Raw genomic sequence first — 17,706 nt, 5'->3', positions numbered from 1 at the left:
GCAGGGGGATACTGTAGATAGTTATGCAAATAAGGGATTGAAAGTGACGTTCAGTGATTGGATAGTTTTAGAAAATTGTTACAGTTACGTTGTACTGGAGCTCTATATAAGCAGGCTGACTGAACCCTTCAGTTCAGTTCTGTTCTGGCCTGTGAATAAACAAGAGCTGTTTAAAGAATCGCTGTGTTGTCTGATATGTTCACCCACAACTTAACAGCACCCTCCTTGAGTACTTTTTCTGTGCTGAAACTGTGAAACTGCCTCTTGCTCACCTGGACGGGTGTAGAAACCTCTTTGCGTAGCTGGAATTGACTTTACAAAGTTAAGAGTTGCATTCATTGTTCCATCCCCCTTTCCCTTTGACCCCACCCCATAACTGACATGTGGCCCCCATCATATTCTTCAGGAGGGACTGTGTACCTTGCCCACCCGTGCCCTAAAGGTTTTAGGCCCACACACTTGAATAGTCCTTGGGAGTGACTTTTTAATGGAGTAGCGTGATTGATGGCAGCCCCTTCAGGTGTGACAGGGGACTCATGTCAGCGTATTCCAGAAGGGCTATTAAACATTCCTATTGGGGCTGTGTGCTTCAGTTGTGGGGGAAATGTCATGTACTCCTGAAAAGACCCTGTGGCGCAAATGGTTGAGGACAGGTGATTATTTATGGGAAATAAAGTAACATGGATCTCTTAAAGACTATTATTAATATTTAAAGAAGATGCATCTTCACGGACTGTTACGGCAGTTGCACAGTTCTCCAAAATTTCTACCCCTCCTCAGTATCTGAGAACCTCCAAAATAGGCAAAATAAAAAAAATAAGATTCAGATTGAATATGAGGGGGGATGTTCGTCCCTCCATGCTTCCCCGGGGTTGTCTGCAACGGCCAAAAGGGCTGTAGAGAATAAAAAAACAACACGCGTGTTGGAACTTGAGGGTATCATGGTTTGTGTTTCTGGAGTCCGAAGCGTTTTCACAAGTGACACTGAGCACGCGTTTTAGACTCGGAAGCGCCCTCCTCCGTGCATGCCATCCCACCGCGCGCCCTCTTCCCGCAGCCCCTCCGTGGCTTCCCCCCATTTTTCCACCGGGGGCGGGAGACGCCACGCCGCCTCGGAAACGGCTTTCCTCCTTTGCGAGGGAAGCGGCTCCCCCGTCTGGCCGCGCTTGGGAAAGAGCAGCGCCGTTGCCATTGGCTTTGCGAGAGGCGCTGTCGCTAGGGAGGCGAAGCTTGGCGAGGCGGCTTCAGCAGGAGCCGCGGCTCCTCCGCTCCCTGTAACCAAGGAGCGAGGGTCTGTCGAGCAGCCAGGCAGCGAGCGCTCGCGCAAGGGCTGCTCCCGCCGCCTCCCTCCAAGCACCCGGCGCTCCATGGAGGGAGAGACCCCAGCCTTTTCCCGCCTCGCAACTGGGCTCGGCTCTGACGCGCGGGCTGGCTTCTAGGGAGGCGAGTTGGCGCCGTCCGCCGGACCTCTCCACGCCGTCTCTCCGTCTCTGTCCCGCCGGCTCCTCCCTCCCTCCCTCCCTCCCTCCTCTTTGTGCTTCAGAGCAAAAGGGGACCTCGGGAGTCGCTGAAGAAGCAGCAGCAGCAACAACAACCCGGCCACGCCAGCCCCTCGCCCCGGGCGGCAGCTGAATCTGATGGCGTCTCACCAGCAGAACAGGATTCAAGCCTACCTGGAGAAGAACAAGATCGGGCCCCTATTCGAGGTAAGGCGGCTTCGGGCCACCGGCTGGCTTGCCCCGAGCCCGGGGCGCTCGGCTCCTTTCGGCAGCAGCAGCAGCAGCAGCAGCAGCCGCCCTGCGCGCGCGCCACCCCCCTGGGCAAACGCGCGCCGCGGGTCACGCCGAGTTAACTTTCAGCCTCGCCTTCAGTTGAAATTGTGAGGCACACCAGGAACAAGTGAGGGACCGGTCTGAGGGCCGAGCGCCCGCCCGCGGGACTACTTGCTAACGTGTGTGTGTGTGTGTGTACACCTCTCTGCAGGTTGCATGCAGGTATGCTTCACCTCAGAGAATTCACCTGTGCCTCCTGTTTCCCTCTCTCGCACACGCTCTTCGTTTTCCTCTGTTCCAAACTCTCCCTTCGCCCCCGCCCGTTTTCAGTTTAGGGTCGTGCTCCTGTTCTTTTGAGAATTGCCCAGAAGGAGCATCTCATACCAAGAGCAACTTCTCTCCTCCCTACATACACACTCCTCCTGGTGTGCACCTGTTAAGGCAAAAAAGAAGCCCTGCTCACCAGTGACTCAGGCAACCTTCTTGCACCTTTTCTCTTTCTGGCAGGCTGTTAATGCTACCTCTTTGCTTAACTGCATCCATATATATGTGCACAGTTTCTCCTGCCTTTTACTGTTCTCTTGCTATTAATCCACATGTTCTGTATTTGATCTGTCCTCTTTTTTTGTCTTTCCCACTGATATGAATTCTTTCATCCTACATACGGTAGTTTTATTTTATTTTTTACCGAGCTCCTTTGCCTGCATATATGTCCTCTGTTGCATGTGCTTCCTGTGTATATATTAGCACTTACACATCTCTCTTTGCAACTCTCCTTCCTCTTCTCTTTATATGGGTCTAACATTTCAAACACTAAAACTGAACAGTCACGTGTGTAGAGAGGTACAGTCGGTTCCTTTGAAGGCATTCCTTGATTATTTTTTCCTGTCACTGCGCTTGCTGAGAGTCAGCAAAACTGGACTGAGTTGGAATCATCTGTCACCTTTAGGCTGTGCATATAGTCCAGCCTTTTGTGGATTACTGCCTGGCTCTGTGCGGGCAAATCCAGGGCAGAAAGTGTCCTCTTAGTTGCCAGGGCACAGGGTCAGAGAGTGACTTTGCACTGCCCAGCATCGGAAGGCAGCCCGAGGCTGCTGTGCTTCACCCTCCCTGTCATGTCAATGTGAGGGATGGAAAGTGTTCTAGAGTCTCACTGGACAGGGGGACTGGTGAGGGCTCCACATGCAGACTCAGCACATGGGAGTGTTTGCTTCAGGATATAATGCAAAAGCAGCATTGCTGTGCTCTGAGAGCAAACCAGAGGATAGCTGAGGACTTAAGCATGCTGCGCACGCCAGCATAGATAACACCAGAGCTATTATCTTCTTTTGACTGATCTGAAACAAAAATACCACGCGAGAGATTAATTCAGGATTTACTGGAAGCACAAAGCAGATTTTTTTAAAAAGAGAAGATAAGTTATAAAAGTGACCCATCCCATTGGAGCATTTTAAGGCTTTATTTCTTTATGTCCTTCTGCATTTGCAATTATTCTCCACAGGTTGCAGCATTTCTCTGTATAGCTTTTGCTTTGATATAAACATCTATAAAGAAAGGGCTGGCCAAATTTTCCTGTAACATTTTAAAGCCATTATGCTTTTAGTACTGTATTCATTTTTTTACCATTAAATTTTTTTGTGACACAAGCCTTGGTCTTATACTTATGTATGAAGAATTAAAAAAACTAACATATTTATCCCAAAACCATTTTACCAAACTGCCAGGAAACTACTGCCAAGCTGTAATGAAAAATGTACTCATTGTAATATTGTGCATATTGTGAAATGAAGTGGTACTTCTAAAGAATATAGTGGCTGAGGATTAAAGAAGTGTCCAGTTCCCAACTGCAACTTCAATTTCTTTGTTAACCTTTACAAGAGGTGTCAAATAGTTTTAATATTTAAGTTTTATTCACATTTCTCCCTCAAAATGTTATGTTGACATACTTCTAGTGGACCGTTAGGGAATCAGATGGTAGAATAATCTCTATTTTTTTTATGTCAGGGAAATCATACCTACTTAAGTCTATTTGGTCTTTGTGAATGTAGGCAAATAATAATTGAGCTGGAGGGGACATCAAAGGTCACTTAGTCCAAGCACCCTGCTATTTATTGCAGGAAATCCACTGTTTTAAGCATCTCTGATAGCTTATCACCCAGCCTTTGCTTAAAAACATCTAATGAAGGGATTCAACCACATTCCGAGGCAGCCTGTTCCATTTGCCAAATAGCTCGTACCAAGCAGAAGTTCTTCCTAATGTTTAGTTGAAGTCCCCTTATAATTTGTTGATTTGGGTCCCACCCTCTGGAGCAGCCTTTTTCAACCTCCGCCCTCCCCCTTCCTGAACTACAACTTCTATTATCCCTGTCCACTAGCCCTGCTTGCTAGGAATGATGGGAGTTGTAGTCCAACACCTGAGGACTTGTGGTTGAGAAAGGCTGCTCTGGAATGACAGAACAAAGCATTATGTAACTTGTGGAAAATAGGAGCACAACACTAACAAATAAATATACTCAATTTAGAGAAGTATAAAACAGTAGTACATTATATATCTTTGCCACATTCATTAGCCACTTATATAGAGGACTTAATAGTTGGTGTGAATTCTGTGTGGCTTCTGGGTCTTGAGCACACTAATTCAACATAACTGAATATTTGTAGCCTACTGGATTTTGACCAGTCTGGCATTTTCTTAGTAAGAGGAGCCTAGGCATTTGTTTATTATTTGTTCTTATAGTTTGTCCTTCACCAAATGGACCCCAGGGCAGGTTGCAAAAATACCGCAATTAAAATGAGTGCAATCTACATTAATATAATAAAATAAAAGCACAAAAACAAAATCAAAAGAACAAAACAGCAGCACAGAGCAGCAGTGCACGAAGAGGGAGGACATCCACTCCATCAAAGTCTTGGTTAAAGAGTAGCAAAGCATACATTGATGGTGCAAGATGGGGAGATCATTCCACAACCTGGAGGCTACCGCAGATAAAGGCCTCTCGTGATGTGCCATCACAACTGAGGGTGGCAATAGCACCAGCAGGGACTCCACAGCTGAACTTAACAACTGGGTAGGTCAATGTGGCAAGAGAAACGCCTTCAGAAATCTGGGCCTCTGGTTGTTTAGGACTTACTGTGTCAACGTAAGCACCTTAAATTGGACTCAGTAGCTAATTGGCACTCAGTTCAGATCTTTCAAGGCCAGCATAATATGTGTCCAACCAGAGATATTCTTCACTAGTTGCAGCTTCTAAACTGTCTTCATGTTCAGTGTTAAGGCAGCAATCCTAATTCCACTTACCTGGCAAAGCCCTATTGAATTCAATAGGGCTTAGTACTAAGTAGTCAGGGCTAGGATTGTGCTGTGATTTGAGATTTAACCAGGTTGTTGCTGGCCCAGATCCGTAACCACTGCACTATTCCACTTCTATGAAGTGTTTCATAGAATCATGAATGGTCTTCAAAACATTCCTTTATAGACTCCAAACATGTTACCACTTTTAATATGGCCCTCTGGGCCAGGCAGCTGGGTTTGAGAGCCATTTTAATTGTATGTGGTGGTGATGATTTTGATTTTGCAGATGCCCCAGAGTGATTCTAGTTCATGGATATTGTGGTTAACTAAAATGGTAGGCAGTTCACAGCTGCCCACTATAGCCTGCCATCTCCAGTCCAGCAGTAGGTAAGTCTGCTGGGGTGAGGCTACTGATTTAGGAGGGGGCTCATAAGATGGCTGTATAGTGGGAACCCTCAAACATGTTCTCTTCAGCACCTCCTTCTCTAGAAAGTACAGCTATTACCTCCCCACCCCCAAGGTTCATATTTATTTCGGTTTTGATTTTGCCAACTTTGGCTTCATAACAACATTTTTAGTTAGTTGGTTTCTGTGGCTCACCAAACTAGTGTTTATCGTCTTCCTGAGGAGAAGACTAAGCCAAAAATGCATCATGAGAAATGTAGTTATGTTTAGGGGAAATACCATTGATTTCTGTAAAAGAGCAGATATGGTTATTGACTTCTGTTAGTGAATTAAAAGTTCGAGTGGTGCACACACACACGAAAGATTATACCCAGAACAAACTTAGTTGGTCTCTAAGGTGCTACTGGACATTTTTTAAATTTTTTATTATTTTTTACTTCTGAGTAGGTATGTCTAGGATTGTGATATAGAACAAATACCCCAAAGTGTTTGAAGATACATGTTCTAAAAATATTGCAAGTTTTGAAAATGGCAAAGATCAGATTCTTTTTGCAGATAACAAAAATATATATTCAGATCTTACCTACTGAAATGGAACTGAGATTCAAGCTTTTGAATGCTATTTTTTCTCTGAGACACTCAAAATGCCGCAGTCTGTTTTAGAGAAATATTTAAAAATGGCTATGCATAATATAATGCAGCATGATTTTTTAAAAAAATAATACCCCAAATTTGATAAGGTGGCAGCATTTTAAGAAATAATAAAAATTTAATAGAAGTTAATATTAGCTATTATTGTAGAAAGGAAACACAATACATTGGTAAGAAAAATACATTTTTTGATTATCATATTTTTAATTCTGGCTCCCCACCTACCCTTTGTGCTTGTTTCACAGGAAATCTTATGCCTTTTCTTACTTTTAATATGTACTAGAACAAGGATACTGTAGTGTGCAAGCTTGTTTGCCAGCTGACTCATTAATGAGTGTCAGTTTATTCAAAATGTTCATGGTGAGCTTATATTAACAATGCTTTTCCTGCATCTAATTAAAGTACAAAGTACATTCTAAACTGCAAACAACATATATTTAATTGCATGGTGTAGAAAGGAAATCTGCGCTAAGCTACCCCAAACGAACCTGGCCATCAGGGCAATACAAATGCACTTTAGTAAAGATGAAAAATACAGGGTTTAAAGATAATTTCTTTCCATAATACGTCCAAGAAATAGCTGGATAGCTGGTAAAACACATTCTTAATTTTACTAGTGTATTGGCTGAAATTGATTTTTCATGGGGGTGGTATTTTTCTTTTAAAACACCATAACCTGCAAAGCAGTGGTAAAGTTTGTTCCAAACACGATTCTGAATTTTTGTCCTCAAGGATAATTTCTTATTCTTACTGACTGGCCCTAGTTTTGTCAGAAAATGCTATGTAATGTTTGTGATCAATGTGTTTATTTATGCATTTTAAAGGTTGCAGTAGGCATTAGTGGGGGGTGGGGTGGAGCCACCCTCCAAACATTGGTGTCCCTGCTGCTTACCTGGAAGGTGTTCGGGTGGCGGCAAGGTAGGGGTTGCATGGATATAATAGTGGTAGCAACACCAGTGCTGGGAGGGCAGCTCCATCCCATGACTACTGACATTAGGCTCACATTGGGTACTGTTATGGGGGGGGGGAGGAATAGGCTGTATGCCTGAGCCCCTTCTAATTCCTGTATCCAGCAAGTGGTAAAATCTAAGCAAAGATTCTAATTGTGGAAATAAGCAGACAAGTATCTTGGTAATGGTCCTCAAATATGGGCCCTTAGGGTAACAAAGGAAGTAGCCCTGTGCCAGACAACAAATGGATGAGTGCTCTTCCCTCAACTTACTGGTAGAAAGACAAAGGGCAGAGTTGAGTGTTAAGAGAGCTGGAAGCAAGCAGCAGGCTAGGAAGCCAGGGAGTCAGAGGCATGCCTAAGTTAATAATAATAATAATAATAATAATAATAATAATAATATTTATACCCCGCCTATCTGATTTGTGTTTGTATCCAAGGCTGTGGCTATGGGAGAAGCAAGACTTTTAGGGTATTAAGGATATAAGTATATATGTGTAAATAAACCATATATCCTAAAGACACCGCAGTCTCCAGTGTGCCTCATTTCTAAAAGGAAACATGGACCCTGGGTAAGCTTCTGGAAAAGTAGCACTGGTTAGAATGATCTTGTGGTTGGGAAGTCCAGCAGGATCATGCTCTGAAGTGGTCTTTGCCTGCCTCCCTCTCTCCTGAAATCTTCCTCACACGGTTGATGGTAGATGGCCCTATTATTATTATTCTGGGGGTTGGGGGATGCCTCAGAAGGGGGCATTCTGGGAAATCTACATGTGTGGTTTCCAACCTGATGGAGAACTCTGATAAGTTTTGTCTTCCTTACCCCTACAAAAATCAAAGAAAAAAAGGAGTCAGAAATCTGATTTAATGGCAGTATAGAGGACCTGTAACTAAGAAAAGCAGAGTAGAAGATGACAAGGGGCTTTTCAGGAAGGAAAAATTCAGAATGAATGTTTATTTTGAGAGGTAAATAGTAGCAAAGCTGTGCCCCGGCATATGTGTCTGTCAGTTTTTACATGTGCCTTATAGATTTGGGCATTTTGGCCATACATCCTAACCTGGATTCCCTAATCAGAGGCTTGATTGATGTTTAGAATTAGGGTCCCCCCCTTTTTTTTTTACTGCGCTTCACTTTTACTGATTATGTATTATATAATCACACAATGAGCTCTTTCAGACACCAAGTTCTTTCTTGGACTGTCCTTTTGCTGCAAGTGCATTTAGGATCACTATTCCAGGAATCACTAAACAAAAGTGACAGGGTTCATTTTCCTTACTCGAAGGGACTTTCAAATCTGTGCAAACTTTTTAAAAATGTTATGAAGACTATTTCCCTAATCTTTTATACTGGCTGAAGAATTTGTTTTTTAAGTGTTAAACCAGCGTTTGTGAGCTAAAAAGTGTTATTTGGAGGGCTTTCTTATGGCTGTAACCATTTTGAGCTACATTTTTGGGGGGGGCATAAATAGAAGTCTAGACTGTACATGTTCTTCCCACAACATTTTGTATTATATCAGTTTTGTCACCTGTGTAAAATGCCCCATTCTTAATGATGTGTGTTACACCTTGATTTCTTGCCCTTTTTTGAGGTCTGGTCTGTACAATACTTTGTTGTGGCATGGTTCTGGCTCACTGCTTGTCTATTTTCTCTTGAATCTGGGGTGTCTCCTCACAATGTTTGGGTTCTCATAGTCATGCGCACGCATAGTCTTTTAAACCTTATGGGGGGCGTGAGAAGAGATTGCATATTCCTCCTTGACTTAACATGAAAGTGATGCATGCATGCTACAAGGAAACTGCAGAATCAGAACCTGTTCCCATTATCAGGGGGAAATGTTGTATGCCATAGAGAATGGATAAAACCATCTGTGGGGACACTTAGAGAGTACGCATGAAGCGTTAATCACGTGGCATATTCATTGTAATGATGTAATGATGACTGGAAGTTGGGCAGCATGGGCACAGCTTGTTTCCGAGACGTGGGGTTCTGGTGGCAGTCCTAATTTTACACAGCAAATGTGTTCCATGTGCGTACACCACTGTTTCTCATGGCAAACATGTAACATATTGACTACATATATATAGTCATGAACATATTTCTGGGGCCCCTGCTATGGTTTTGGGTCCCAATATGCATGCAGATGTTTAGATATGTGAAAAACCTTTTTAAATGCACAGACATCCTTGATACTCAAAGTGTGGAACAGAGACATACTCTGTGGTTTCTATCCCAATTCGAAATCCATGCTCCACAGTTTCTCATGTGTCATCATTTCTACAAAGAAAGTGTCCAAGCCTACCTACATTTGCATAATCTCCACAATCTGATTCACTTCATTCTTTTTTTGTCCTGTCTCCAAAATTGCCTGTAGTACAAAGAATATCCTGATGTTCATTCTGGTCAGGGTAACCATGTTGTACATTTTCCTCCAGCTGGAAGCTGGAAAAACTGCGACATGGAGGCAGAATGCTTAAAACAGTATCAAATACCCCCCCCCCATTATATCTGTGGTCACTGATTTGGTTCACATGTTGCATTTGCTTATGGGTGATGGTGACTAGAGCTACTAGTTTGAAGTTAAGATGCCCTCAGTCATAGGCTGGAATAACAAAACACAGTGTATCAAAATGACATGAAGCAATGAAAATACATACTTTCGTTCCAGTAGTTCTTAGGATAATATTTCACAAAGCTATACATCTGTCAAATAGTTAACCTGGCAGATTTGTGTTTGTGATTACGTCCTGTGAAAAAGCAGATTTCCTCACCTGTGGGAAACGGGAATTATGACTGAGATCAGTAATTTTGTCTGCAATGATCTTTCCTGATTGCTAAATCAATATAATTAGTTTTGACTACAGATTCCCTGCTGTATAGATCCTTGATGAAATGTAGGTTCTGCTGATATGAAATAGTATCTCACATCTCTCTGAAAATGAATTTCCATGTCATTCTAAGGCTACAGGCTTTGGCTTTTGGGTAACAGTCTAATATTAGAGTTTCCCCATATGGTAATGAAAACTATGCATTCTAGTCATGCTCAAAGTCAGGAATTCAAATCTGTATATACCGTATTTTTCCGTGTATAAGACTATATTTTTTCCTAAATGTTTGAAGTTTAAAATAAGGGGTCTTATACATGGATAGTGCATAGTGCATTTTCTTAATTTTTAGTCCCCCCAAATAGGGGGCGTCTTATACACGGAAAAATGTGGTATCTAAAAATCCTATTGTGGCAGTCGGAGCCTAATCATGCCTGCTCAGAAGTAAGCCTGATCTGGTTGCAGTTTACTTCCAAATACTGTGCTATTAAGTCAGATTTGTGGCTCCTTTCTTCTTTGATTTTTGGAGGGTTAGGAAAATGCTCTGCAAAAAAAGGTTGTAAATCTCACAATTAAAAATATCATTGAGTTGCAATATCAGCTCTACAGCGCCATCTGGTGTCACTGTGTTCTAATGCATTTTTACTAATGTAGCTAAGTCCTCAGTAATTATTATGCACATATATACACATCTTCCCATGGCTACTATTTGTATTTTTTTGAAATAAGCACACATTTCTAGTAATTTCTAGTTTGGCCTTAAATCCCGCTGAGTCCAGTAGGGTTTACTGATGTGTAAATAAATATGCATAGGGCTGCAGCATAATGTCTTCTTAGTAAACTGTGCAACATTTTAAGATACAGTAAGCCCACAATTTATGCAAGGGTTACATTCTGGAGTTTGCAGCTAAAGCCAAAATTGTGTATATTCAAAACACATTGGGTTCAATGGTGGAGGGGATTGCCAAAGTAATTTCCCCCAGAATTCTGCCCCCTTTTAATTTTTTTACCACACGCATATAGCTGAATGCACACAAGTTAAATGTGTGTAAGTTGTGGGCTTACTTTATAGTCAATAAATATGTGAGCATGTATCACAGTATTTTTTCCTTGGCAATAGGCTGTACTGGCAGCTTACCTGAACTTGTTAAGAAAGGTAACATTCTGTTTATTAATGAAAATGACTTATATGCTGCCTTTTCAATATAAGAGTGTTCAAAGCAGCTAAAAACATTCAGAGAACAAAATAAAACAATCATAACAATTAAAGGAATTGGAATAACTTAAAACAACAAAAACAGGCTGTATGGCACATAAATACGGTAAATAACTCATCAGGGCTAGCATAAAGGGGAATTGTTGCTATAGTTCAAAATAATATATATATATATATATATATATATATATATATATATATATATATATATATTTAAAACCACTAAGGCATTTTGCAGTGTTGACTTGTACCATGTTTTGTGTTAAGGTGTACGTTCTTAAAAACAGAGCTTTTAGTTGTTGCTTTTTTTAAAAAAAGAGACAGTATCTAAAAAGGCTTTGTGCAATCACAGGAGAAAACAGCGCACACAGCTAAATTTTCTACTGCAGCAGTTTTTAGTGCTGAAGAGATTTGATGTTGCTGTTTTCTATTTCATATATATTTTGGATTGGGGTGAAGCAAGGCTTCTAAATCCTCTTTTTTAATACTGGTATAGTGCATTTTATATTTCAGAAGTATACTTAGAATCAAGATGAACCTAGGGGTATTATTGAAGGAAGCTGCTCACTCAGCACCTCTATAGAAATCAGGCCATCCACCTTTTCGCCAGCAGAATTTGCATTGCTAGGCTAGCAGGTATATGCTTAAGACTGCCCATATTGATTGCGCGCTCTCTCTCTCTCTCTCTCTCTCTCTCTCTCTCTCTCTCTGTGTGTGTGTGTGTCTGTTTTGTCCAATAATACATAAATCACAAGGTGAAGGTGCTAAGCTTTCCTGCCTTTGCAGCTTAGCTCCCTGCAACTTCATACAGTTTGCATGAAGTCTGCAATAAACCAAGAATCGTGGCAATAAATCAAGAATATCTGATCAAGCTTTTATTCATAATGGGATTTGTGTGTTTTAAATTAAAATATTTACTTAAGCATTCCAATGTATAAATAAAACAGTATCAACTTAGGCTGAAGTTTCCACCTGTGTGGAAGCAATCTGTAGAAATCATCTGCACGCAGTAGCTTTGATCCAGTACCTTTGGTGTTGGTGCATAAACTACCATTTATGTGAGAGCTGCTGTGTTCGCTTCAGCATTGAGGAATATTCTGTATCAAGGATGTACTGTGTACTCACAGCGAAGGAAGGAGCTGTAGCAAGTATAGAGTTTATGCTTTGCATGACAAGTTCTAGGTTCAATCTTTGGCATTTCCTAGCAGGGCTAGGAAAGATATTTGTCTAAACCACTGGAAAGCCTATGCCACTAAACCTTGATTTAGCATTCTGTGCGGGAACATATCTGAATGCTCCTCTCTCCTTTCTAGTCGTCCCAGTCTGCTGAGAAGGCAAATAAGCCACAATTCAGTTTCACTTCAACCAGTTCCTGGATTTAAACCAGGAATCTTGTTTTAAGACACTCTTTAACCAATTGCAAAGCAATTTCACATCATAGGTTATGATGCTGAAATTAGTTTTAAACTAGTATTGCTTTGTGTATAACAAGAAGCCAGGAACCATGTAAAGCAAAACTTCTCCTAGCCAGGGGTAAGAGGAGGTTGCAGCACTCACTCACTGTCACAGAAAATCATGTACATACCACTAGACCATGGTTTAGCATTAGGTGTGAGCTGGTTCGGTGTGCGCAATATACTGAGTTAGATAGAGCAATGGTATGGGCGCTGTGGTCTAAACCACAGAGCCTAGGGTTTGCCGATCAGAAGGTTGGTGGTTCGAATCCCCATGATGGGGTGAGCTCCCATTGCTCAGTCCCAGCTCCTGCTCACCTAGCAGTTCGAAAGCACATCAAGCGCAAGTAGATAAGTAGGTACCGCTCAGGCAGGAAGGTAAACGGCGTTTCCGTGTGCTGCTATGGTTCTCCAGAAGTGGCTTACTCATGCTGACCACATGACCCGGAAGCTGTCTGCGGACAAATGCCGGCTCCCTCGGCCTATAGAGTGAGATGAGCACCGCAACCCCAGAGTCGTCCGTGACTGGGTCTAATGGTCAGGGGTACCGTTACAGTTATGACTTAATATAAGGCAGCTTCCTGGGATTTAGTTCCCATAATTGAAGCAGCCCTGTTCACACAGAGGTCATAGAATCATAAAATAGAATTGTAGAGTTGGAAAGGACCCCAAGGGTCATCTAAGTCCAACTCCCTGCAATACAGGAATCTCATCATGCAATCTCCCATCCAATTTGAATCCATATCGGACCCTGCTTAGCTTTGCAAATGTGCTAGCAGTTTTATTGCTGCAATAGGCCCTGTGCATATATTGTATAATAGTTTTGGATTTGAACAAACGTATTTAAGGCTGAGATACAAGAAGATGGCAGGCAGAATCCAGGACATCTTATTTTTACCATGCCTCTCTGTCTTCCTAACCTCCTATTCACTGAATGAGTAGGACCTGAATTTTTAAAAGGATAGTTGGCTTTTTTTAACCTCATGAAAATGGAAATCAATGAAACACTTAAAGAGGAGAAGTCTGCAATATTCACCTGAATTGCTATTGGTTTTCTTATTGTAGGATTAATGAGGTTTTATTTCTAATGTGCAATTCAGTTCTGAAACAATTTACATTTTAAGTCTTTCTTGGTTTATCACTTGCATCTGTGATTATTTTTTGGAAACAAAATGTGTGTGAGAGACACAGGGAGGGGACTATCCCTGTGGTAATTTTTTAATTAGCTTATAGAAGCCATAAGCTTAATATTTCTTTTTTGTTCATGAAATGGCTCAATCCTATATCCACTTAGACTCAATCCACTTAACTAATGAAATCAGTGTCATTGAACTCAGTGGGACTTACTTCCAAGTAAATTAGGTTGCTGGTTTTTGAAGAACTTCTGAGAAGATTGTTTTTGAGAAGAAGCTGCATAAATCCTCTACAACCCACAATGCTTCTTTTTAAAAACACAATAATGCATTATAGTGGCCTTTACATCGCATTGTGGATCTGTAAGGGAGAGCATTTGCAAGCATAACAATTGTTTATGTGATATGGCCCCGCTGTAAGTATAAAACCAGATAGAAAGATTACTATACTGGTGTCATGGGTTATAAGATCAAGCAGTAAATATTTCTGTGAGGCAGGAAAAAATACTGATGGAAATCAGTGACTGGATACTTTGTGAAGCACTAATATAGGCTGAAGGGCTGTGGTGGAGTTGCTGCCATTTACAAAAATTATGTCTCTTGTCAGGAAGCCAGTGCACCTGGGGGTTTGTACCTGGTGTTTAGCTGGGGAAACTGAACAGATAACTTGTTGGTGTATCACCCACCCCACTGCCTAACTGCCTTCCTGTCAGAATTGACAGAGACAGTCTTAGGGATGGTATAGGGGAACTCCCTAAGTGAAGTGATTTTATTGTAGGACATATATTCCGAGGCTGTCTTGATAGGATCAAATTGGGACTTCGTGCCTGCAGTGAGAATCATGTGGCTGTTTTCATACATCACTAGCCCAACACATGCTGCAGGTTACATTCCTGTTCTGATTCTTTCCCAGAGTGTATTGGGTATGGTTCCGTAGTTGGGTGTGTGCGATTGTAACACTGTCATCATGGATAGATCACTTCCGGACAAGGTTTGATGGTGACTGTAGGGATGGTTCATCCCTGAATACTTACTGGTTGGCATGTCTGATATTCCCACTGAAGCTCTGATCCCACTATAAAATGGTGAGATGGGCATGTCCAGGGCCACCATTGCCCCTATGTGCTCTTTCTTGCACTACACAGCCCAAGGTATGCCTTGGTTTTCCAGTGAGCTTCGAACAGTGAAACAAGTTGGATGATGGCTCAAGCTCAAATGGCAGAAGTCTCACAGTAAGGGTGATAAAACACAAATAAGAGCACAATGTGGTGGCGGCGGCAGTACTTGCATCTGGCAGAGCTTTTCAGAGTGGTAAAGAAGCTAGTAAGTTCTGGATCACAGCCAGCAACAGCAGAACCCTCTGAAGCCTACTACAACACATCTGCAAGGCATTTCAAGGATAACGTTGCTTGGCTTTGCTCTGACCTTGACACTACTATTAATATAGTCTCTGATGAGATGTCTAGAAAGCCATCTGGTCATGTTCTCTGGGATCAGTTTCACTTACTGTGGCTTGAGGGTAAAGTGAAGATACTTGTAGGGAGTTGGTCAACTGCTCTACATGCTCTCAATCTGTCATTCCTGACTTTGTAAAGATATAGGGGGCTGGAGATGGCAAATGCCCCAATGCAGGAGAAGGTAGATACATCTTGATTTAAAGACTTACCAGCCAATTGCTAATGCCCCCTTTTGGTGCAATGCTATTACAAAGAGTGTGATAGCTTTGCAATTGCAGAAGTACTTAGATGAAACAGATGGTCTTGAATCATTACAGTCTGGCTTTTGGCCTGATTTTGGTATTGAGACATGCTGATTGATGAGTTGTATTGGGAGAGAGACATGGGGTGTGCAATCCTGTTGATTCTTCTTGATATTTCAGTGCCTTTTGATACTGATAAGGATACCATGCTTTTGATAAGCATGGTATCCTGTTAGAGTGTTGGGGGTTGGAGCTCAGTGATACATTGGTTCTGCTTCTAGCTATAGGCTACCTCCAGAGAACACCACTGGAAGACTTCTGCCTGGCCACATGACAGGTCTGGTCCCATGTTGTCTCCAGTGCTACTCAACATCTATCGTATATTAAGCAATCTATGGTGCTGTATGCAGTTATCAGGAGATTTGGAGCTCAGTACCATTTTGCTGGTGAAGCTCAGTTTTACCATTCTATATACCATCTGAAGCTGATGAAGTTGTGCTCTTGTTCAATCAGTGCCTTGGAGTGGTAATAGGTTGTATGGAAGTCAGTAGTCTGGAGCTGAATCCTGACAAGAATGAAGCTCTCTTGATGGACAGTTCTCATGTCTGGCAATTGGGGCAATTGGCCTGTTCTAGAGCAAGTTGTACTTGACTTGAAATAACAGGTACATAGTAGTGTAGTGGTGCTCCTGGACGCAACTTCGTCACTTGAGGTACATGTGACCTTGGTCGCTAGGAGTGCCTATTTCCAGCTGTGGTTGGTTTGCCAGCTATGACCATTCCTGAAACGAGATAGGTTGGCCAAAATTTTTCCACACTTCCTACCTTGGTTACCATATGTGCTCAATGTAGGGCTATCCTTGAAAATGATCTGGAAACAGCAGCTATCTGGAACCCATATTTTCATGGATTCATTCCAAGAACCTGCCATACGATTGTCCTACAGATTTAATTATGGAGGAGAGAAAACCCTGAAATCTTAGATGCGAGTGGGGAATAAAGACTGATCACATGTTTACAACTTCTGAAATGGAACTGGCAACTGCCACTAGTGGCATGATATGCTCTGCTGTACTTCTGCTGTAGTGGCGCTAGCTCACTGCCTTCTGGAAATCGGAACTGGCAGAGACCTTTACAAATGCCCTTCTCTTAAAGCAAGAAGGAAAGAAGCATTTGATCACCCTCAGCCCAAGTCCTCTTTGTCTGTTTCTCTTTTATAAGAGAAAGAAGGTCAGACTGGAGAGGCAGCAACCATAACACATTGCTATGTTCTTCATCAGAGAAACATACTGGTGTGCTGTGGCTGCCCCAGTCTGAGATAATTTCCCCCTCTCTTCCTGCTGTGTGTGAGAGAGAGATGGAGAGAGCACACAAACTGAGCATCCACAGCAAACTAGTCTGCTTCCTAGGCTGGGGAAATGCGTGAATGCTGAGACTGCACTCTATCATTGCATCTGCTTACCTGGAAAACAATAAAAGGAATGGTAAAGGGGCTGGAGGTAGACCGTTTTATAGCTACATTGCCTACTGTAAATGAAATATTGAACTCTATTTCAATAGCCTGTAAGGAAAGAGGTCCTTTGCAAAGGTAAAGCCTTTGTGAGCAGGTATGAATTTAGTAGGTTTCTTAATAGTGCCACAGTTAGGTATGGATGTTGGAAAAGAAAAATATTCAAAAGAGGCAAGATTAGAGTACTGAAAAATATCACATTTATGAAAGAAGTAAAAGGAGGTACAGTAACTCAGAAACCAATTTGCAGAATAATGCAGTACCCTTAAAAAGCATGTGGGTGGTGGTTTTGAGAAAAGAAAAATCAAATATGTGAATGACACCAATGAGGAAAATCAAGGGAGAAGGAGTGTTGATGAAGATTACGTTGCTATTCAGAGTAATAAATTGGCAAGTAAAGAATTCAGAAGCGAATCCTTCCTGCTTTAATGAGGGCAGGTACAGCGAAGCTGCCAGGTTGTTTCTGATAGAGGGCAAAAAGATTACCCTGAACATTTTGTACATTGAGTCAGAAAGATATCCAGTTAGTTATTTCATTTGTAGATATTTTTTTCTGTCTCGGATGAAGGAAGTTACCGTATTTTTCGCCCTATAGGTCGCACTTTTTCCCCTCAAAAAATGAAGGGGAAATGTGTGTGCGTCCTATGGGGCGAATGCAGGCTTTCGCTGAAGCCTGGAGAGCGAGAGGGGTCAGTGCGCACAGACCCCTCTCGCTCTCCAGGCTTCGCGGACCCCTCCGCAAGCGGCGGGAGCGCTCCCGCTGCTTGCGGAGAGGTGCCTGCATGCCGAAGCCTGCGCCCGCTGAG

At 42.3% G+C, this 17,706-nt stretch overlaps 2 protein-coding genes across 7 annotated transcripts in view; one reads left to right on the top strand and one right to left on the bottom strand.

Moving 5' to 3' along the window:
• LOC309348980 (uncharacterized protein) overlaps positions 1–1,769 on the bottom strand; it is a gene marked incomplete at its 5' end in the record, with an annotated part of 78,490 nt that extends 76,721 nt beyond the window's left edge. For 2 of the 4 annotated variants that reach the window (XR_014159602.1, XR_014159603.1), the window contains one exon: positions 1,674–1,769. Coding sequence is in view for 2 of the 4 variants with exons in the window: in XM_081874819.1 (XP_081730945.1) it covers positions 1,038–1,369 (332 nt within the window). Of the gene's footprint in view, positions 1–1,037; positions 1,370–1,673 lie in introns of those variants that run through there. The other 2 variants (XM_081874819.1, XM_081874820.1) reach the window with 1 other exon arrangement.
• The window catches only part of LOC309348687 (uncharacterized protein C8orf34 homolog), an 82,617-nt gene continuing 66,205 nt past the window's right edge, over positions 1,295–17,706 (top strand). The window contains exon 1 of one of the 3 annotated variants that reach the window (XM_081874322.1): positions 1,295–1,706. In XM_081874322.1, coding sequence (XP_081730448.1) covers positions 1,638–1,706 — 69 coding nt within the window. In that variant the 5' untranslated portion in view covers positions 1,295–1,637. Of the gene's footprint in view, positions 1,707–1,918; positions 1,995–17,706 lie in introns of those variants that run through there. The other 2 variants (XM_081874323.1, XM_081874324.1) reach the window with 2 other exon arrangements.

Source organism: Podarcis erhardii (assembly GCF_964252035.2).
Source record: "Podarcis erhardii genome assembly, chromosome: 8".
Taxonomy (NCBI): Eukaryota; Metazoa; Chordata; class Lepidosauria; order Squamata; family Lacertidae; genus Podarcis; species Podarcis erhardii.
This window is presented reverse-complemented; position numbering and strand designations above follow the sequence as displayed.